Raw genomic sequence first — 23,773 nt, forward strand, 5'->3', positions numbered from 1 at the left:
GCTTACACCCAGTTCTTAAGAAAAATAAATAAAATAAAAATGGGAATGCATTAAACACAAAAATTAATTTAAAATTGATCATGGGGTTCTCCCTGGTGGCGCAGCGGTTGAGCGTTGGGTTGCGAAGCTGCTTGCAGAACCGGTGCTTCTGCAGCACCGGTTCGATCCCCAGCCGCCGGGCGAGGGTCCCACATGGCGTGTAGACCTCTCCTGCCACACCCGCTTCTCCCCTCAGCAGTGTACTTCGTCAGTCTGCCTGCTCTGCTCCCCGCTCTGGTGAATTCTCTCACCCTCCTGCGCTTCTGACTGTACCCAGTGCTTGTATAAATAAATAAATAATCTTTTAAAATAAATAAATAAAATTGATCATGGGCCTAATTTTTTTTAAAGATTTATTTATTTATGCATTCAAGAGCTGGGGTGCAGGCCTGAGGTGTGGGTGGTGTGGTGAATGGATCCACCAGAGACAGAGTGGGGAGCAGAACAGGCAGAGTGATTAAAATACGCTGCTGAGGGGATCAGGGAGCAAGACAGGAGAGGTGTGCTGTGTCATGAGTCCTAACTCCCTGGACAGTAGGGATTGAACTTGTGCTGTAGTGGCTGTGGATTACTTCATAGCGATGCGAGTTAACTCCTTGCACCACTAGGGAGGCCCCATAGGCCTACTTGGAAGAGCTAAAATTATTTAAAAATTTTATAAAACTTTTGGAGAGAATGTCGAATAAGTCTTTGTGATGTTGGGTTAGACAAAAGCTTGTTAGACATACAAATACAAGTGACAAGGGCCTCCCTGGTGGCGCAGGCGGTTGAGTGCTGCATTGAGAAGCCGTCCTCAGCCTCTGCAGTGCCGGTTTGATTCTGGCCAGCCGGCGAGAATCCCACATGGCGAAGCAGACCTCTCCTGTTTCGCCCGCTGCTCCCCTCAGCAGTGTATTTCATCAGTCTGCCTGTTCAGTTCCCTGCTCTGTCTCTGGTGAATCCTCTCACCCTCACATGCATCTGGCCTATACCCAGGTTCTTGTATAAAAATAAAAAAAAAAGATTAAAAAAAATACAAGTGACAAAAAATTATGTAAATTGGACTTCATTACAAAAGAACACATCAAATTCAAAACTTTTTTGTTGTAAAGGATATCACCAAGAAGGTGAAAGTGAGGGTCAGCCTACAGGATAATGAGACAAAATATTTGTAAGTCATATAGCTAAAATATACAAAGAGCTCTCACAACTCAATGATAAAAATATAAATATACTAATAGAAAATAGCAAAGCATATAATAAATATTTCTTCAAGAAAGATATCAAAGTAGCCAATAAGCACATTAAAAGATGCTCAACATCATTAACTATTAGGGAAATGCAAATTAAAATTACAATGAGATACCATTTCACATCCTGTAGGATAGTTTTGGTTACCCAAAAGATAGCCAATAACAAGCACTGGTGAGTATATGGAGGAATTCAAACTCAAAATTGTTGGTGGGATTGTAAAATGGTACAGCCTCTTTGGAAAACGATTTGGCTCCTCTTAAATAGAGATATATGACTCAGCACTTCCATTCATAGGTATGTATTTAAGAGAAATGAAAACATAGGTCCACACAAGCTTTGCAAACATTCATAGTAGTATTACTCATGAGAATAAATACTCAGAAATGGCCCACATGTCCATTAATATTTAATAATGAATGGATAAATAAAATGTAGTCTATCCACACAATGGACTATATGGTCATAAAAAGAAATGAAGTACTGGATGCATGTATCATGGATAAACCAGGAAACATGCTAAGTGAAGGCAGTCAGTTATAAAGACCACATACTATTTGATTCCATTTACATGAAATGTCCAAAATTAGTGTATCTATGAGACAGAAAGTAGATTAGGGCTGGGATAGACGGTATGGAGAGTGCACTGTTTTTAGTATGGGTTTCTTTTGGGGGTGGAAAAAATGTCCTAAAATTGGATAGCAATCTTGGTTGTTCAATTCTGTGAATATATTAAAAAACACTGACAAGTACCCTTTAGATAGGTAAGTTATATGGCATATGGATTACATCTTAGTAAAGTTTTTTTTTTTTTATTTTTTGAAGTACAATATAAGGACAAAAGGAAGGAAAAATTACAATCAAGAGGATCAACCCTCAAAGCAAGTCTGAGGTGGCAAAATAGAGTGTAATATCTATTTTTAGCCCTGATATTCTAACTTTAGCAGGCTCCTAGACTTCTAATATTATATTTAGCATTCCATCCTCAGACATAGAGGGTCTGTCCTTTTCTTCACAAGAAACATTTTTATTGCTTTTATTTGAAAATGAGTTGTATACTCAGAGTACACTAAAAACTAGTCTCTTACTTACAGTGATGTGGTACCTGTCCTCAAAGTGTTATAACAGTACAGTAATTTTGTTTTTCTGCAGGTGATAGCAAAAGTAAAGATGAGGGACTTTGTTCCTCACAATCATGTCCCCCACAAGTATATAGTGGGGTACCTATGCTGTGACACCAGACTGTCTGAACTCTTTCAGGCAAGGAGAATTTGGGAGAGGCACTTAACTTCAGTTTCCCCATTTGTGGAGGAAGATTTACTAATACTATCTGCTTCATAAGATTGTACTGAGAAATAAAGGAAATAATGCATGGAAGATATTTAGCACAGTGCTAAGGACATAGTAAGTACTCAAATTATAGTAGTTATTAGTAATTACTATTACACAGCAAAAGCTAATAACAAGGAATTGAGATAATTAAGGCATGGAAAAAAACAAGTTCTAGTGTGGCTGAGAATTTGTGTTTTAGTACCCCAAAAGCAAATGGGGGCTGGAAGGAGATCGAATAGTCTATTTTTCAGTTTTAGTAACATAGGCAAGTATATTAGATATTTAATCAAGATATTTGGATATGTCAGTATTTACTGCTAGAAAACTGCTGGAGAGTTTGCCATGGACAAGGCTGTGAGGTTTCATGAGTATTTTTCAGAGAACAATATGTGATTCATAAAAAGCTGATATTTTAGGTCACATTTCTAATTAGCGGTATCTTATAACTTGTTACTTTACAACTCTTGCCTTTATTTTTTTTTCCTCCCTCATGTCTTTAATTTGAATAACAGTCTGCCAGGAAGTCTCCTTTCTTCCTCCCTTGAGGTTTATTTGGCCATTATTTTTCTACTGAGTAGCAGAATCTTTTTAATGTTTTTAAAGACTATTTTTTTTAACTTTCTAGGAGAAAGAAAACATGAGTGAAAATAATTTCTAAAATACAAATTATAAGTTATTATAAAATAACTTGTAAAATAGTTGATTGTGAAATGTAAAAATCTTGCCATTGTAAGCTTTATTTGTATTTTTGAAAAATAGGCTTTAAAACTTATCTGAATTAACCAGATTTCCAGGAGAGAAGGAAGCTGAAAGTCCTTACAAAAATCTGTTTTTGTCATATTAATAGGTAAACTCTCTGAAACGTATAAGTGAACCGTATAAATTCATCGCCACACAATTCTCTTATTCTTATTGCAACAGGGCTTGGTGGTCATAAAGATATGTTTGAGAACACCAGAGATCTGTTCAGATCATAGGAATGACTAAGAACAGGATCCTTCTACTCACCAGACTGTGATAGGAGTGCTTCATTTTCCTCACCTTAAAAGGGAAATAATACCTTTCAGAGTTGACGTGAGGACTAAATGGGATCACATATGTAAGTGCACCAAGCACACAGCAAATATCAAATTTTAGTTCTTAAAGTTGTGATAGTGGTGAGAAAGAGGTAAGAAGAGCTTTAGCAGATGTCTGAGAGATGGCCTTGGTGAAGGAGAAAGTGTTAAATCACGGAGATCTTCCAAATTGCACTTGAGCTATTTTCAAAAGCACAGGAAGAGTCAGAAGTTTCTTGTCTTTTGTCTTGGTCAGAGCCAAAGAGTCAGAGTCTGTGTAAGGTTGTGGGGGCTAGGGGGTAAAAGTGAGACAGGCCTGCGGTGTGGTAGGGACTGAGGCAACAGAGAAATAAGGGACCTTGGGGAGTGGGGGAGGACTTAGAAACGAAAAAACCACCAGGCTTGCTGTCACATGCCTGTAATATGACTCTTACTCTCCCTGCTAAGGAATTGATTTAAAATCTGCTCAGAAATTGATGACACTACATTCTGCTACCTTACACACCCGACCTGACTGATATACAATGTCCAAATCTCATTAAGTATTAGAAATTGATTAATATAATTCTCTAAGACAGTTTGGCTAGACTGGATGTCAACAGTCTCAGCATGGAGTTAGAAGTCTGGATTAACGCTTGGTGAATTTGGTAAGTCATCTGTGAAAAGGTGAAACTACCTATCTAACAATTTGTTGAGATTAAGGTTATTCACAGCACGTGGTACAAAAGCATTTTTTATTGTAAATGAATTTTTTGTGATATAAATACTTAACATTACCAAATATGCTTTAACATATGCATTGATACTGTATTACCTTAATAGGCTTAATATTTTCAACTCATATCAAAGCTTTCAGAAATGACCGATCTCTGATATTTTCCACCCCTGACTGCATCCCTCAGCACGCTATACACGTAGCTTCTCTAAAATGTTATTTCTTGTGCACACTTTTCCTAGCATCTAATCCTTGGCTTGCCAGGTGCTAAAGTATTTGTACAGAGAGGGCTGCCTAGTGTCTAGTGCTGCACTGTCAGGAGTTAACAGCAATTAAAGCAGCCGTCGCGACCCGGCATTTCTCGCCAGGGAAAGGTGCACACCATCACCACGTGATAGTGTAACTTGTCTTTTTGATTAATTCTGCTACCCGGAGTAGCAAGGTGCCCGCCAGAGGAAGCGTATTTCACTTCGCATTTAACAGAAGAGTCTCGATTCATTATTGGGCGTGCAGAAGGGCGACTTTAGCAACTGAGCAGCCCGGGACTAGAAACATCGCAGGGAGCCTCCGCGAGGCCAGGGCAGCACCTCAGTAAACCCCCCCACACCCCCTTTCCCCCCCACTCCCCCCAGCCCCGGAAGTTTGAGTCTTCCAGTTGTAAGATACCGGAGTCACCTTGACCCTCCTGAAGAGGTGGGGAAAGTTAGCCCTGCTGGAGGCGGGGAAAATAAAACCGAAGACAGAGAACTTTCCCGAGCGAAATTCGCAGTCACGTTTTCCGGTTTTCAGGGCAGCTAAACAGCCAGAGCACAAGGGTGGCGAAGAGCAGGTGGCAAGACTCCGCCCACCACGGCTCATCCCCTCCCTCGGCTCGCACGCGCCACGCCCTCGGTGAGGTCCCGCCTCTTAGGCGCGCGCGAAGAGTTGTAGCGCCATGCATTCTGGGAGTTGTAGTCCTATCACCGGGAGTTGGCTCGGGAGAAGCGACTTTGGCCTACATACCCCATGGTGCCGTGCGGCGCTGGCCGATCCCGGATGTGTGTCTGGCGCCGGAAGAGAAGACGGCCCCCCTCTCTCGGCCCGGCCATCTTGTGGGAAGAGCTGAAGCAGGCGCTCTTGGCTCGGCGCGGCCCGCTGCAATCCGTGGAGGAACGCGCCGCCGAGCCACCATCATGCCTGGCCACTTACAGGAAGGCTTCGGCTGCGTGGTCACCAACCGATTCGACCAGTTATTTGACGACGAATCGGACCCCTTCGAGGTGTTGAAGGCAGCAGAGAACAAGAAAAAAGAAGCCGGCGGGGGCGGCGTTGGGGGCCCTGGGTCCAAGAGCGCAGCTCAGGCCGCAGCTCAGACCAACTCCAACGCGGCAGGTAAACAGCTGCGTAAAGAGTCCCAGAAAGACCGCAAGAACCCACTGCCTCCCAGCGTTGGCGTGGTTGACAAGAAAGAGGAGACGCAGCCGCCCGTGGCGCTGAAGAAAGAAGGTAAAGCTGTGGTGGAAGGTGGGGGGTAAACCCAGTGTGGAGGGAAGGCGTGAGGGGACTTGCGGATACCGCTTGCTTCTGGAGCTCGGAGGGTCCGCGGGAAACTGCCCCCGCTTTCCCCACGTTTCTCCCACGCGACCGAAGCCAGGTTCTGCGAAGGAGCTGGGAGCGTGGTAGCTCCAAGTTCAAACCACCGCCTGCGAGGATCCTGGAGCCACCCCCTTCCCGCCTCAGCTGCGGAGCGGAGAAGCGCGGTCCGGAGAGGAGCTGCTCCCGGAGCGTGCTTGGGATCCTGGGAGGCTGTTGCCTTCCCGCCGGATTCTTGGGCGGGCGAGCGCATGGACTGAGGGTTCGGGGAGCTTAGTTTCTCGCTTAAGCTTTCGTAGTTGCGGGAAGCTTGCGATCCACCGCGCCTTCCTGCTCCAAGCTTTCCCTCGGCGTGTTCCTTTGAGATGCTGTTCTGTCTTTTAGGCTTCTGTTCTGCCATCTTGTCCCACGATGGCGCGGAGCCGGGGGTCAGAGTTTACACCTAAGCTGCTTACATGTTTGAAGTTATTATATTGTGGGGTAAGCTGCCGTTTTAGGTGCCACATGTGCTTTGTTCTCTCATTCTCTTCGCACACACGCGCGCGCGCACACACATACACACACACACCAGCTATGATATACTTATTAACTTGCTGTTGGGAAGGAGAGAAACTTAGCCACACTCAGTTTTGCAGAAACGGGAATTCTGAACGAACACTGGTTATTGCAGGAATGACCTGGGGAGCGTTCTCGTTTCTTCCTAACACCCGCGCTCACTGTTTCATGTGGTGTGGAGTGTCTGGCCTAAGCCTCGTGGTGAAGCGAATGCAGAGGCTGTCATAACCTTAGCACGCTGAGACTAGCCTTTCCCCCCACATGTGCGTGAAGCGTGGTCAGGGTTTCATTGGCGGGTAATAGTTGCTTCCAAGGCACTGTAAGCCTCCTTGGATTGACTCGACTTTGATTTTTAGGTTCTAGGGACTGGCTTGTTTTGTGGTGGATGGAGAGGCAAAAGAGCTGGGAGAAAGGGTGCATGGTCGTTCAATAGCAAGTGGGTTGTAGTATGGAAGGCTCTGAACCTTTAATTTGCTTTTACAGCTTGAAAGTTGGATTTACCCTTTCCTGCCACGTGCTCTTGAAAGGAGTTCTCTCCTTGGCTCTAGTTGAATTTGATAGCATTCAACTTAGAATAATTAGCTTAGGTTTTAGTTACTTTTTTTTAATAAAGGATTTTTGTATGACTTGGAATGAAATTCCAGGTGATGAGTAAAAACAAAGAATTACTGTATAAAAATTACAGGATGGGGAGAAGCAAGGTTAGGGTATTAGGAAGCGTGAACACATTCAGTCAACTAAGCCTTATGACAGCCTGAGACACGATTGACTAAGTCATTTAATTTCTGTGTTAATCCTGGCTTGTGTAATTAAAGTATGTCCAGTTTACCAACTTGATTACATTAATCCAAAGAAAACACAAGAAAAATAGTCTCAAGTGTAAATGTACCAGGTAGATGTGTTCACCCATTTTGAATGTTAAGAGCATGAAACATGATTTAAATCCCCTAGTTGCTTTGATCATAAAGCTCACTTTTGAAATAAGGTCTCACCTGGAAACTAATATTTTAAGTAACAAAGATAAGGAGTTAATTTCATAAGTTTATAATTAGCATTGAGTTTGCCATTCAGTAGTCTTTGGGAAAACCTCTATTAACTTTCAGTACTTTTTCCTTAGATCAGCTTTTCTTAATCTTAAATTGCATAAAATGCAAGCTTATAGTTATAGGGGAAATATTGAGTCAATATTCCTTTGAGATCCTGTTACTTGTCAGTGAGTGCTCAGGGTATGGGGATAGATAGACCTGTAAACAAAGTTCCTGCTTCTTGAAGTGACAAGGATTGTTACCTGATCTGGTGATCTTTACTTTTGAATATAGCATAGGTTTTGGCAGAAAATTCTAGATTGATGACTCTCCAGATTAGGCACTCCAGATTACATCCCCATACTTTTAAAAAGCTATTTAACCAGAAAAGCCACCAGTCTTACTTTACCACACACTATGGATATATACATATATATATTAGATATTTGACATCTTAGGTGTGTATTTAATGGTTGTGTTCTAATGAATTCGTTTTTGAGGCGCCTCTGTCATTCGAAGAACTTGAGATGACACTAGACCAAAGAGGTATATGTTTTCTAATATTTAAGCCTGGAATCCAGTGAAAATCAAGTGAACTTGCAAGATAGACAAATAAAAGATTGGCATTTTAACATGTCAGTCATTTTTTCATTGGGTGAATTTAAGTTTTTTAGATTCTGTGAGCCTAATACTGGGTATTGGGTGGGGAAGTAAGCCATTGTTCATTTGGGTGTGTTTGGCTTGGATATCATTATAATGCTGGTTCCATAGCTCCACCCTAATACACTATACTTCTGATGAAATTTATGTAAAATGCATTGGTGTATGTACTGACTCTTGTGGTCTATCCTTAGAGTTTATGTTAAACCGGCCTTACATTTTCATTTCAGAGTTTGGTATTTACTGTTTAACTTCATTTACAAGCATCTGAACACTGGGGTATGCCCTGATGGTGTTTCAATTTTTTAGAAAGAACTAGGGTGAACCAACTTAAGATTGTGTGTTATAAAAACCAGTTCCTAAGCAACTTGTTGACTTTGTCAGAATTGTGGTTTGGGAACACCAAGCCTGTAAACTTGAAGCATACCTGATACTTTACAGTCACCTATTATATTACATCAATCTCCTTATTCTTAAGGCCACCAAGGGCCTCCGGGGAGAAATTAGTAAATGTTTCAGCCACCACTTAGTACCTCAAGCTCCTGTTTCTGACCTATTACTTTATTGTGTATATATGTGGTTTTTAAAGATTTTTTTTGAAACATGCTTATAAAAGCAAACTAAAAAAAAGCTGTCCACCATAAAATAACTAGACCATTTCTTAGTGACTGCATAGGAATAGTAGTATATTTTTAAGTTAGGTGTGCTGTGTGCCTGTGTGTGTTTGCCTGCATATGTGTAAAAATGTAGTAGAAGAGGAAGATGGTACTCTTTTCTGGTTAAATAACTTTTAAACTATAGAAATGTAACTCAAAGTGCCCTTTGTTTTCCTTTCAGTCTATAATTTCATAAAACTACTGCGTTTTTTTTTTTTTCTCATTGCATTTTTTTCCCCTTCCAGATAATGTAGAATAGTGTGGCCTTCACTATTTTATTGAGGGGTCCTTTTCTGGTGAATGTATGGGTTTGCTTGTATGACTGGAGACTGGTTATCTCATTTTTATCTTTTAAAGTCAAAATATATCATTGCCTAAAAAGTTCTTTAAATTTAGAATTTTAAGTTGAGACTGGTACCTTAAAAAGCAAGGGGAATAATGACTGTCCAGATGAATTACCACTTATAAAGTACTTTGTTACACTTTAGAGATATCCAGTGTTTGCCTGGGTACAAACAGGAAGAGCTTTTTAGTAGACTGAAAGTGTGTCAACATTTTTTTCTCTTATAATTAAGCCTAATTTTTTTTTATAGAAATAACTTATTTGGGTTTTTTGTCATTTTAGGAATAAGACGTGTTGGAAGAAGACCTGATCAGCAACTTCAGGGTGAAGGGAAAATAATTGATAGGAGACCAGAAAGGCGACCACCTCGTGAACGACGATTCGAAAAGCCACTTGAAGAAAAGGGTGAAGGAGGAGAATTTTCAGTTGATAGGCAAGATTTTTAAAAATATCTTACTGTTTTGTCAGTTTGTAGTCACATGTTAACACAAAGCTATAGACTGGGTATAAGTGTCAGGTAGCAGGGTGGCTGGTTATAATAGTTCTTCAAAGAAACACGTGAATTGTTTGTTGTTAAGGTTCAGACATTCTGCAGGCAGTTTTTGGTGTTTAAACATAGATTTCTTATATGGAAACTTCATTTGAATTGATAGCCAATTTCTTTTCCTTACTGTCACCAGATGTTGAGTTTCTAGAACAGTTCTATTGGGTAATTGTTTATGTAAGCAATACTGTTTTTATATGCAGGTTATGTGTGCCAATTTTAATCTTCAGGTGAATTGGTAAATAGTTTATCTGCATTATAACGTGCAGTGAATAACAATGAAAAAGTATTACCAGTAGTAAAGTTTTAGAGAACACCAAAATAATTTTCTTGTTTGTGGGAGCTTTCATGCTCTGATTTCCTGTGTGCTTGGAAATAGCCTGTTTTGACTTATCTAAAACATGTCTTTAGCAGTTAGGTTATGAAGTAGTAACTGTTCCTGTATTTCTGAGTCTTTGGGTATTCACCACCCCTTTTTATTTTAACCCTGAGAAGTATATATTTTTTCTTTGTTGTAGACCGATTATTGACCGGCCTATCCGAGGCCGCGGTGGTCTTGGAAGAGGCCGAGGAGGCCGTGGACGTGGAATGGGCCGAGGAGATGGATTTGATTCTCGTGGCAAACGTGAATTTGATAGGCATAGTGGAAGTGATAGATCGTAAGTCTTATATTGGTTTTAAATACATTTTATATTTTATTTTCCTTCTTTAGTAAAATAAAATTTGAATTTCTAGAACTAAAGAGTATTATGTTAACTCAGTTTTGTTAGTTCTTTCTCACATTATAGTGGCCTGAAGCATGAGGACAAACGTGGAGGTAGCGGATCTCACAACTGGGGAACTGTCAAAGATGAATTAACGTTGGTATTCTGATTTTTTAAAAAATACTTTTAACAAAATTGATTCTGTTTCTTACTAGGGACCAACTAGGCATTAACCCATAACTATTAAATTTATTTGGGACAAGAAATAATGCTCTCATCTTAGCGTTCTTATAATGTGTTTTTGAATATATTCAGGTTTTAATGTACCTAATAACCAGTTTTTCTGTACTCAGTGATAATTTTCTTCTCATGGATATTAGTTTTTCCCAAAACTCTATATTAAAGTTATTTGAGTATTGTGATTTTTTTTTTTGAAAGTCATTAATGAGTGTCACTAGTCTAGCTGTTGATCCTAAAAAATTTGATATGCTGGTGAGATTGTTTTAGAACTCCTTTGTCTATTTTATGAGTTAAGTACTTGAACTGTAACTTAATCAGTATACAATTTAAAATTATTCTCTCCTAGAAGTTACTAGAGAGTAAATTTTAGTAGGAAAAGACCTTTAGGAATGTAAGGATTTAAAAAAACAACTTTTTGTATAAAGAATCCTTCAGCTACATGTAAATGGACCTAGATGCCTTTCTTTTTCTTCTTTCCTTAGAGAGTCCCCAAAATACATTCAGAAACAAATATCTTATAATTGCAGTGACTTGGATCAATCAAATGTGACTGAGGAAACACCTGAAGGTGAAGAACATCCAGTGGCAGACACTGAAAATAAGTACGTAGTTTAATACAATGTGGTGATACTCCAGCGTTGTAGGAAACTTGGGTATTTACTGGGAAAAGAACCTTTGATGTTATTATTAGATGACTTTTCAAAGAGAAATGTATTGTAACTCAGCTCCTCAAATAATACCGATTTAGAGACAGACTTTATATGTGTATTTTGGGCTTTAATGGTTGAAAAATAGAAATGTCTATTTGAAATTATCAGTCACCTTAAAAAGATGAGGAAAAAACCTGTTAGCGCAACAAAATTTAGCTAGTTTAACCTGAGAATGAAGAATTAAAAATAGGATGTCATGTTTTTTGTTTCTGTTTTTTGAAGATTTTTTTTAATGATTTTTATTTTAAAGATAGATTTATTTATTTATACAAGCACTGGGTACAGTCAGAAGCGCAGGAGGGTGAGAGAATTCACCAGAGCCGGAGCAGGGAACAGAATAGGCAGACGGATGAAGTACACTTCTGAGGGGAGCAGTGCGCCGCATGGGACTCTTGCTGGTGGCCGGGGATCGAACCAGTGCTGCAGAGGCTGCGCGGGCAGCTTCGCAGCCCAGTGCTCAACCGCTGCATCACTGGGGTGGGGGGTGGGGCGCTGAATATTTATTTATGCATATAAGAGCTGGGGTACAGGCCAGAGATGCGGGGGGTGCCAGGGGTGAGAGGATTCACTAGAGACAGAGTGGGGAGCATACTGATTGAAATATAGAAATACACTGCTGAGGGGAGCAGCGGGGGAGTCAGGAGAGGTCTGCTGCACTATGTGCGTTGCTCCCTGCCCAGCGGGGATTGATCTCGTGCTGCAGAGGGTTCAGATTGCTTAATAGTGCAGTGCTTACCCCCTTGCGCCGTCAGGGAGGCCCAGGTGTCATGTATTTTATCTAATTGCTTTACTTGGTAGAGATGATGAGATGGTTGTCCAGATCAAATAGGTGGGAACTAGAAGTTGAAATTGGGGTTTTTAAAAAATTAGACCGAATGGTTTGCAATGTTTAGTTGGGATTCACTTCAGAGTACTTGAGACACTTTAAAACTACACTTTTTACTCTGGGACACTAAAATTAGAAGATGTGACTTTTAAAATGTCTCTATTTCTTAAGTTTTTTCCACAAACATAGAATTTGGAACATAGCATTGTTGACTTGTTTTAAATGTTTGAGAGCAAAGACTAGAATATAGGTTCACTTGTTTCTTAATCGTTTACGTATTCTGAATTTTTAAGTAGAAGGCTTCGTTTTGAGGTTTTCATGTGTTACAGGTTGGGTTAGTTTTAAAGATTCAAATTATTCTGACAGAAGTAACTTAATGCTGGCCTCTATTACTACCAACCCAAGTTGAAGTTAAAGGCCAGTCATTTCTTCAGTATTGTGGTTTAAAGTCTTGGATTACAGATTATTTAGGTCAGTAATTCTTACAAGGGCACATTCAAATCAATATGGAGGTGGACGGAGATGCTTTCTAAACTTTACCTCTTCTCTAAGAATGATATGAGTGTCATTGTCCACAGGTTTGTTGATATAAAGAATCGATTAACTGTTCAAGGGAGTAAATAAAAGTATATGGTGTCAAGTGATGTGTTGAACTTAGGGTACTTAACAGTTCATTTAAATGAAACTGGAATCATAATTTTATGTGGTAAACAAAATTGTAATAGATGAATTTAAAGAGCCCATGTTTCAGTCACCTTTAGCATGACCTGCAAAGATTATAATACCAGAGAGATATGACATGTTGGTAGAGAATTGGAAACAAATTGTTATTTTTGGACCCAGGGATGAAACTGGTTATTTGGCCTAAAATACATCTTGATGACATTAGAGCAATCTAGCTTTACTCCAGAGTAGGAGAGTGTCTGAACAAATAGTATCATATCTTGTATATGGAATATAAATTCCAGAAGCACTTCTCTGATAACTTTAACTTGCTTACATATGGTATCCAGAACCTTTCTTTCTTTCTCATTTGATTCTTAGTGCACACCTTGAAGGTAGGTATCATGGATTCATGATGTGATACAGGTATGCAGTGTTCTATACTTGGCTATGTCATAACTTACTAGTAACCCGGACCCGTTTTTGATACTTAATTTTCTCATCCTGTGAAAGATGACTGGACTTGATAGCTCTTGTAAATTCATTGTCAGCTTCCTATAGGAAGTTTTAAATCAAATTTGCGAAGCAGTAAAGAGTAGCATGAAAAGGGAGATATTTGAGCTCCAAGGCTAACTGAATCACCTGCTATCTTTGGAAAGATCCAGAGCTCTGAAAATAGCAAATGCTTATTTAGTGACTATTGGGTTTTGAGATTATGATAAAATAATGAATGCCTGTGCCTGTGTTATTTCTGTAAAAAGGGAAAAGGATACTACACAGTAGTTAAAACCTGTGAATTATATTTGAAAATAACTAATACTAGGTATCAAAATCATTGTGCTTGTGGAGAATTCCATTATTAGTGAAGTTGTAGTCCCCTATTCATATGCAAGTTGGATTTGTAGAAACTTGACTTTTAAGGTACTTTTGCCTTAAATGTTAATTTCTGAAATGAGTAATAGAGAAACAGTTCTTTTTTAAATTCCAGAGTATGAAACTTGGTTGCTCACAGCCATCCTAGATCATGACTTTCAGATATGTTGTGAGTTACATATTGTGGGAAGTTAAGGGCATTTAAAGTGTTTTAGAAGTTAGGCCAAGATTTCAATCACGTAACAGTGCAGTTTTTAAAACAAAGTACTGTGGTTTGTGAGATATGTTCAGTAATGGTTCAAATTGTACTACTGACACAGTGGTCATTTAAAAGTTTATGAAGATGAATTGTGTATTTTTCAGTTACCCAAACTTTCCTGTTAGCCATTGGGTTACAATGAAAACATCCTCTTGCCCTTGGATAATCTCTAAACATTTACCAACCAGCCAAGGTTAATTTCCTTATTAATAATCCTAAAATTACATAGATTTTATCAGCCCCTGACCAGGTGTAAAACTTAACATGTTTCACAGGGAGAATGAAGTTGAAGAAGTAAAGGAAGAGGGTCCAAAAGAGATGACTTTGGATGAATGGAAGGCTATTCAAAATAAGGACCGAGCAAAAGTAGAATTTAATATCCGAAAACCAAATGAAGGTGCTGATGGACAGTGGAAGAAGGGGTTTGTTCTTCATAAGTCAAAGAGTGAAGAGGTAAAAATTGTTCTGTTGTGTTTGAAAATGTTCACATGTGTTTTGGTTGTATTTATAATTTTTGTCTAAAAGTTTCACAGGGATAATCTATAAAAAAGGAAAGTTTTACATAGGATCATTGGGGCAGATAAATTGCTCAGAAAGGAAAATACCTGGCATTATTATATATTCCAAGAAATTTAGTTCAGTCAATAATTTTATTTAATGTGACAGTTTTTAATTTCCTTTAAAACTGATAGTGGGTTTTTTTCAGAGTTGTGATAATATTTTTTAGTCCTGCCTAACAAAAATAGTGACCTATCCTGGAATAAAAGACTTATTTTGAGAGGTAGGCCTTTTTTATGTGATTTAACCTAAAATAAATGACTTCATTTAGTATTCATCTTTCAAAACTGCCTTTCTATGCTATATATATATATATATATTTTTTTTTTTTTTTTTAAGATTTATTTATACAAGAATTGGGGTACAGGTCAGAGACCTATGGTCAGGACTTTTCAGTAAAGGTAGTATCCTTCTTTACTGAGGAAGTCTTGTAAAAGACCAGAGAAACTTGGAAACTTATGGAAATATTTGAAAAAGACATGGTGGTTGATGGCTTTTGATTCAGTAGCTTCTTAGGTGTTAGGGTACATTCTTAGAGGAATGGTCCAGTGCTTCATTCTTCTAGTGGTTGTGTAAGCATGAGGTTTTAATCATAAAGTTAAATTGAAATGTTATGAAGGCAAACTTGTAATAAATTTTTAATGACTAGTTACGTTTTCTAAACGAAGTGGCTGTGAAACATAGATGTAAACATTTTAAAAGAAAATTTAAGTTGAGAAATACTTTTCTAGGTTTAAAGATTGTTTTTTAACATTGACTCCATAAAAATAAAATATAAGGACATTGTCAAATCCTGTAGGAAAAAAACATTTCATAAGAGGAGTTGGTTATTTTTCATAGTTACTGCAGATAAATTTTGTTTTCTGATTAAAAAGCCTTAAAAGTTCATCTTGGGGAAATTGTTCATGTGTTCTGATTATTAAACTGTTCAGGTTGATATGCAAAATAATTACCTAGGCATTTTGAGATAATTATTTTGTCCCAGAACAAGACAGACGCAAACTTCTGATTTCAATTTTAGATGATTTTCTTAATACCTGAAGCCACTTTATGCATTCAGGAGACATCAGGGTAGGCATTCCAGTATTATAAATAAATACTTATAATAAATATTATAAATTGAGCTTTTCAGAAATAACTTCTATATGGTGATATTTATAATTAGAAATGTTTGAAAATTTAAAATTGATGACAAGTGATTTGAAACCAGTACATTTTCATTAATAAGCCACCTTTTTTATAGACAAATGAGACATTTTACTTGTCAGCTTTGAAAGTCTGAATTTTGAACAGAACCTTGGATTGGTGGTTCATATCCATCAGTTCATTCACCTTTAGTGAATGAATTTTCATCATGAGCTCCATAAGTTCCCCCAATTTGAACTTGGGCCTCTTCAGCATTTTTACTTACTTAACAAAGACTTCATGAAGAGGGTAAAATAGATTGGCAAGCCTTTTCAGTGTTTCCCAATGCTGTTGAATCAGTCTATTGACCACCTCTTTCAAGTCACTTTTCTACACCTCTTGGGTTATGATTTCCATTATCTTTTTTCCAGATTTGGCGAACCTGTTGGTGCTAAGCATGAGAGGTTTTCCAAATCTGATGGTTATAGACTAGATGAAGCAAGTAACCATAGGTAGTCTTGACATATTCAATCATGGTCTGCCACTTTTTGACTGTAGGGCACATTTTATCTTGGGTAAGATTTATGTCATGAAAGTTAGGTAGTTTTGCCCTGAATTTTCTAAATGTGAGTTCATTCTGAAGGTCAGCAAAGCTCACTTCAAAAACACAACGCTTGAGGCCATCAGGTGCAATTTTGGGTCCTTGAGTTCTTACGATTGATAGTTCTCCAATATTTCTTATATTGAACATTGCTGGTACTTTCACATCATAACAGTCTTTCTTAGAAAATGGATCATTTTCTCTTTGGCTCCCTTTTGGGCACCTTTTATAAGGTGCTGTGCAAAGAACCAAAAGGCTGTTAAGCCACTTTTCTATGTTTGGACTTTTATACAGTTAATGTGCCTTTGTGATGTGAATACTTAAATTTGATCTTAATTGGCCTACATGGCCATATCATAAAGTTGGTTGATACAATACTTTAAAGTGCTCTTTTATGTATCTTCATCCTCGCAGCAAACATGAAGTGGTAGGAAAAAGAAGAAAAACTTTTTAGAATGGAGAATTGAGTTAACATTGTTAGTGACACACTCAAGACCTTACTCTTTTTTTTATTCACTGCTCTAGAATAAAAACTGCAAATTTTATCCTAATTCCCTTAAAGGATAGGTATGTGCTTTGAACATCCATAGTTCCTCTTTATTGTAGTAAAACTTTAAAGTTGTTTCAGTAGTTTGTCTGCTTTTTTGCTTCTGAGTGAACTTAAAAAATGCTAATAGTTGATAACCATTGCTTTGCAATAGCAAACTTAAAAATTAGGCAATTAGTATTTACAATTGACTTTTCACTTGTTAGTGGCTTTGTGGATTTACATTTATGTTTGCTTTAGGCTCCTTTAAAATTAATATTTTTTTTTAAAGATTTATTTATTTATGCATACAAGAGCTAGGGTACAGGCCAGAGATGTGGGGTGGGGGTGGTGAGAGGATTCACCAGAGATAGAGTGGGGAACAGAACAGGCAGACTGACTGAAATACACTGCTGAGGAGAGCAGCGGGCAAGACAGGAGAGGTCTTCACCATGTGGGTTGCTCCCTGGCCAGCCGGGGATAGAACTCGTGCTGCCGAGGCTGCGGATTGCTTCATAGTGTGGTGCTTAACCCCTTGTGCCACCAAGGAGCCTCTAAAATTAATACTTTAAAAAGATCCTATGTAAATTGATTTGGCATGGCTCTAAGGGGTGGCAGTTTGGGTATGAGATGATTAAAGTGGTGAAAGCATGTGTATAAATACAGAAATATATTTGTACTTAAAAGGTTAGTTAATTTATGTGTTATTTAGAAAGAACATAGTCAAGAGGATATGTGAATTTAGAAAAATAAAAAGCACTTGAAATAAATATCCTGAGATTAAAAACCTGTTCATTCCAAATATACAAGAAGAAATCAGACATTGAGCCGCATAAAACATAGAGATTCAGTATTACGAGTAGAAGAAACTTTACATAACTTTTATCCAAAAGTTTTCATCAGAGGTTCTCATTGGAATCCAAATCTGAAGGGCATATTTAAAATGTACTTACCCAAATTCAACTGCCAAAGATGATGTTTCAGAAGGTTTGAGATGGGGTGAGGTCATTATTAGAGGTGATTATATACTTTTAGTTGAGAATTGCCTTTATCACCTGCAACTTAAAAATAGGGGAATTTGGAATAGAGAAAAGTGAATTCTTCCTCTAAGATCATTGTAGCCAATTCCAAAGCTTAATAATAATCTGTAGTGTTAATTTATTTGTTCACACAAAGTACCAGGTGGGTGTTTGGGTTTTTCAGGTGAAAAAGTTAAATGTGCTTACATTGCTTACCTAAATTAACCCAGTGACTTTCACTTGAATTTTTAGGCTCATGCGGAAGATTCGGTTATGGACCATCATTTCCGGAAGCCAGCAAATGATATAACATCTCAGCTGGAGATCAATTTTGGAGACCTTGGCCGCCCTGGACGTGGTGGCAGGGGAGGACGAGGTGGCCGTGGGCGTGGTGGACGTCCTAACCGTGGCAGCAGGACTGACAAGGTAATTTTAAGGCTTTTACCCTTTCCTAAGAAATTTGAGGCCTCTTTGGGTAAATCACCACACTTAAGTCCTTTTGGGTACGTAAGAAGAAGGAAAAATAATAGACTTGGTTTTTAGAACATTTATTTTGGAATATGCTTTTCTTTAAAGCACTCAGATGATTTTGAGAAATGCTACCAGTGGAGTTGAATTACCCCACTTTATTATTTACCCCACTTTATTATATCAATTCTTGATATTGATATCTTCGTTTTACAGAAGATGAAAATCAGGTACAAGGAACCAAGTTAAATCTTGGCCTTTGCTAAGGTCTGCCTGAAATGCCAGCTGCTCTCTTTCTTTTGATTCTTCACTGCTATTTATAGCTGGACATTACCTTTGTATTTGTTGTATAATTTCCTATGTGACATTTCATATGATTGTTGACACCTTTTTTGTTGTGCTTTATTTTTTTACTAGACTGATCTGTGAGAGCTGGGATAATTTGTTGGCCTGCTATCCCTAAACCACAATGCTTTGCCTAGTGTGACACAAAACAAGTTCTTAACTAGTCAGAGAGAAGCCCTAGTAATGGAAAGATTTAAACTCTTGATGTGTATGAGGCAAAGTCCATGAGCTTAATGATTTGATGTTACAGTATTAGGGGTAAACTTTGACTTACTTCATTGTCTCCTATAGCCTACAAGCAGCTATGTCCTGGATTCTCAAAATGTGAAATACAAATTGGGGCACCCATGTTGAATCTGTCAGTGTTTATAATCGTAGCTTAATATTAACAGATTTTATGGTCACTAATAGCAGTGTAATAGTACTTTATTTCTGTTCATGCTCTGCCATCAATTTTTTAAAAAAAAATACAATTTGTGGGCATGGGCCTTTTCAGTGCCTTTTTTCAAAGGTATTTGTACCTACACTGTAAATAGCACTTGCGGCCCCTTTCTAACAATGATGGATGGTACTGCTTAAACAATTGTTAGTTTTTTGACCTGCTTTTAAGTTTGATGCCAATCATTTTGCAAGTGAGGAAAATATACTGAAGAATGAAGTTAATCCTTATTCATATCCCTTGTGAATCTATTTGTGACTTATTAGAAAAATAAAATAACCTATATTCTTACCAGATATTTTCTTAGGTCTTGATAGAAATTCAAGACAAAGCTCATAGAAAATATTTGTAGTCCTTTTCTCCATAATTTTGCCTTTTTTAAATAAAAGCTTTGATAAGTTTTATTTAGTTCTTTCAAGATTTCTTAGCGTTGTATCTAAATGTGGACACTGGCAGTCTGTTTTCAGGATTTGAGAATTGTTAATTTTGGTTTGTTTCTTTTTCAGTCAAGTGCTTCTGCTCCTGATGTAGATGACCCAGAGGCATTCCCAGCTCTGGCTTAACTGGATGCCATAAGACAACCCTGGTTCCTTTGTGGACCCTCCTGTCTGAGGTTTTGCATGCTTAAGGATCCCAAACGACTAAGAAATTAAAAAAAAAAAAAGACTGTCATTCATACCATTCACACCTAAAGACTGAATTTTATCTGTTTTGAAAATGAACTTCTCTCGCTACACAGAAGTAACAATATGGTAGTCAGTTTTGTATTTAGAAATGTATTGGTAGCAGGGATGTTTTCATAATTTTCAGAGATTATGCATTCTTCATGAATACTTTTGTATTGCTGCTTGCAAATATGCATTTCCAAACTTGAAATATAGGTGTGAACAGTGTGTACCAGTTTAAAGCTTCCACTTCATTTGTGTTTTTTAATTAAGGATTTAGATGTTCCCCCCAATTACAAACTGGTTTTAAATATTGGACATAGTTTTAATACCTGCTTTGCATTTTCACACATGGTCTACTGGGACATGTAAACTTTGATTTGTCAAATTTTATGCTGTGTGGAATACTAACTACTTTATGTATTTTACCTTAGTTTTAATATTTTCATTTCTGGGGAAAAATCTTTTCATTTCTCATGAAAGCTGTTATATATGCTAAATCTTTATATACAGAAATATCAGTACTTGAACAAATTCGAAGCACATTGATTTATTAACTCTTGCTCCTGCATGGTTCATTAGGTTCAAATTATTGATTAACAATTTCAACTATCCTTCTAAAATGAGTGGCTTTCCCCTTCCCAAAACCAGACTGCACATCTTACTGCTGAAACTTATTTAAACTGCTTAATGTTGATAGAGATATCCTGTCAAGTGAAGTAGTTTTGTGGGTACTGGGTTTTTCCCTCCAGCAGAGTGGGTGGAACAAATTAATTTGGCTAATGGGAAATAGTCGATCCATTATGTAAAATAAGTGGCCACTTGGTATGATTTATGTGTGTGAAAGGTCCCAAATCAAAATTGTATGTCCATAATCAACTCCTAACCCTTTCCTTGTTCTAAAGAAACCAAAGGGCACTGGTTAGTATGGTGATATGGGGGAGTATTATAATTTTTGGTATTTGGAAAGCAGACAGCTTCGCTTTATAAGGTTGGAACAGCAGCATCATCCATGAAACAGAAACCAAAAATCTTAACGTTTCTGAATTTCCTATATTGCTATAATTTTGGTCTTAAGTTCAAGTTCATAGATAACTGTTCCACAGAAGATAAGTATCTTTTCCCTCTTCCTCCATTGGAAAATTAAGTTAATGGATTCTTTGAATTGGGAACATCACCACTTACTAAAACATACATGGAGAGAAAGGTCAAATAAACAGGTTTTGTAGGATCTTTGTTCAATCTGCCACATAATTGATAACAGGAAAAGGGATTTTATTTATAGTTTTAAAGACCTTTTTATCACTTAATAATTTTTAGTGAGTTTTCCACTTACATATGGTTATGTCCAGTCTTAAAAATATTGAAGATCATTGAAGATCTTAAATCATAATTGTCTGTGTAGCTGGTTAGTTCTCCATATACTTAAAGTACAAGAGTTAACTCATTTGAATTTGTTAATCTTAGTTGCCAACTAGTTTGACATCTTAGAAGGAGATTAATTGGTTCTCAATGATGGATAAACTTGTGCTGGTATTTTGGATCTTATGATGCTGAGCATGTTCTGCACTGGTGCTAATGTCTAGCGTAATTTTGTATTTAAAAACATACCTGCTACCCAGAGGCGAGTATTAATTTAGTCCATATGGACTATTGACCCCTCTTGAGATTGTAACGTACACACTCCTAAATCAGTGTGTTTAGATTTTCAAGTACCTTAACTTGTTTCTGGACATGTAACATGTTTATAAACATCTTGATTTCTAGCAACATAGAGAAAACACCTGCTTATTAAAAATGCTTCACAAATTCTTTCTGTCAGCCACTGCTGGCATTCTGTCACTAGAAAATATACAGCAATATTTGGTATGTTGCAAGCTTTCAAGATAGCCTGAACTTTAAAAAGTTGGTCCATTAGTTGTATCTGATGGATGTTAATTTGCCTCCTAGTTCACTTTGTGTCAAGAGCTAAAACTGTGAACCTAACTTTTCTCTTACTGGTGGGTAATAATTGAAAATAAAGATTTATTTTCATGCTCACTTCTTAAAAGTCATAAAAGCAATCAAATAGGAGCCCATTTATTGTCATGTGTTTTCTGATGTGTGTGTGCATCTTCAAGATAATGCTCACATTTCATTTTTTCCTGTTATATTACATAGACTTTATGTGGGATTCTTATTTGTAAACTCAGGCTATCAATGAGTTAGAAAGTTGAAGTCTTGTAAAATGAGTTTCAAGGGTTAATGTGACAATTAGCATTTTTCTTAGCAAATCACCTTTTGAATGTAATAATCACACTGAACTGAATGCCCTTACCATCCCTTTGACAAACGGTATAATCTGAAACCCCCAATGGATACAGATCTCTAAATAATGTTAATTGGTTGAGTGTTTTAGTGTACTCTTTGATTCTTCTAAATGGGAATGCCAGAGCTGATGTTTGTTTTCAGCTTGCATTGAAATGACTAGAGTATTTCTCTTTTTTTTTGTTAACATTATTTTGAGACCTTGTGGAGTGATGAAAGATTTTTCAATATCACCAGGTGCTATACATGTAATGATTATATTTGAAAATGAAAGGAGGACACAGCAACCCCAGGGTCATAAAAATATGGGGGGGCTTATATTTTGGTTTGAGTTTGGAGGGAATATTAAGAACTCACTCTAATTTTGTTATTTTTCTAACTTCTAGAGATAGTGGCACTGAAATAGAAAAGTATTACTCTTATGCTATAGAAAATTAAGGGAGATTCAAACAAAGCAAATACTGGATGTTGGATTTTTGAAATACACCTTTTAAGAGCACAAGCATTATGTAGCAGGAACCAAACAAGTATTAAAATACCTTTTTTTTTTAAAAAAAAATGGAGAAATGTTAAGCTGCTAGAAACTGACAGATTTTGAGTTTAAGGTAAGATTGTAACATATGTTGAAATGATAGTGAAGTATTGAATAGCAAATTTTGGGGCTCTGAGATAGTTACGCAATTCTACTTTCTAGTGAAAGTAAATCTCAGAAAATAGATTCTAACCCCATTATAAATTCCTGAAATTAACATGTAGATAAGTGGCCAAGGATCTAACTTGCTCTCCAAGTTAACTATAGAAAGAAAGCCCAGTATTTTATTACTAGGATGCTTTGCAGAGTATATCTAGTAAAGGCAGTATAATCTCATCAAACTTGGCAGACTCTAGTATTAGTGAAACTAACTTTTTGACATTTGAAAAATTGTCAGGTCTGAGTTTGCAACTTGAAGGAATTTGGGTTCACTTTTCTGCGTAGCTTGGGTTCTCAAGACTTGAGATTTTTAGTTGGTTTTTAAGGTAGGCAGATTCATAGGTTATATGAGAAACGATTGTGATGTTTCATACTAAGGAATTCAACTGAAAAAGGAAAAGAAAGAGATTAAGAGTTTTTAGGATGTAAAAAGTATTAAAAGCCATCAAGATTTTGGCCACAGGGGAAACTTACTACATTTGAAATGAATGTCAGTTAAATAATGCCAGGGGTCAGCAAGTTTCAATCTGTAGTCAAGTTTATTGTTTCTGAGCTGTGAATGGTTTTTACATTTTTAAAGGGTCAGAACCTATGCCACAAAAGATACATGTAAGTCCTTAAAGTCTCAAATATTTTATCTGGCTCTTGACAGAAAATGTTCACTGACACTTGACTTAAGCAGTCTTTCCCAGGTCAAGATGAGTTCTTTTGAAATAAAAGACTAATTCTAGGTCTACAATAAACCTTCCCCCATGTGAAGTGAAATTAGAAGTAGTGTAAGGTAAATTTTTTACCTGACCTCCAATCAGGAGGTAGCCTTTTAGTAAAGATCATATTTTTTTCAAAAGGTTAATTTGCCACAAATACTCTCTGGAAGCTGTTAAAATACAAATTTTCTATAAAAGTAAGGTCAATACCATTGCAGCTAAATTTTCACATTAGTAGCACTTAGATTTTTCAGTTGTAAGAATTGATTTTTCTGTGAGATGAGAATTTTGAACATTGTGTAAGTAAGAAAAGTTTTAATA

General features: G+C 37.3%; 1 protein-coding gene across 4 annotated transcripts; it reads left to right on the forward strand.

The window, feature by feature from the left end:
• Positions 1-5,429: 5,429 nt before the first annotated feature.
• On the forward strand, positions 5,430-22,952 carry SERBP1 (SERPINE1 mRNA binding protein 1). 4 transcript variants are annotated; one of them, XM_037501063.2, is made up of 8 exons: positions 5,430-5,856; positions 9,465-9,615; positions 10,245-10,385; positions 10,497-10,586; positions 11,153-11,272; positions 14,277-14,454; positions 18,083-18,256; positions 19,589-22,952. In XM_037501063.2, exons 1-8 carry the CDS (start codon positions 5,544-5,546, stop codon positions 19,643-19,645), a joined length of 1,224 nt encoding a protein of 407 aa, XP_037356960.1. In that variant the 5' UTR covers positions 5,430-5,543; the 3' UTR covers positions 19,646-22,952. The 4 variants fall into 4 exon arrangements, with proteins under 4 accessions (XP_037356960.1, XP_037356963.1, XP_037356961.1 ...); XM_037501066.2 differs by having other exon boundaries at positions 11,198-11,272; XM_037501064.2 differs by having other exon boundaries at positions 10,515-10,586; positions 19,589-22,951.
• The last annotated feature ends 821 nt before the right edge of the window (positions 22,953-23,773 follow it).

Source organism: Talpa occidentalis, unplaced genomic scaffold, assembly GCF_014898055.3.
Source record: "Talpa occidentalis isolate TD23 unplaced genomic scaffold, MPIMG_talOcc4v2.1 talOcc4.9, whole genome shotgun sequence".
Classification (NCBI taxonomy): Eukaryota; Metazoa; Chordata; class Mammalia; order Eulipotyphla; family Talpidae; genus Talpa; species Talpa occidentalis.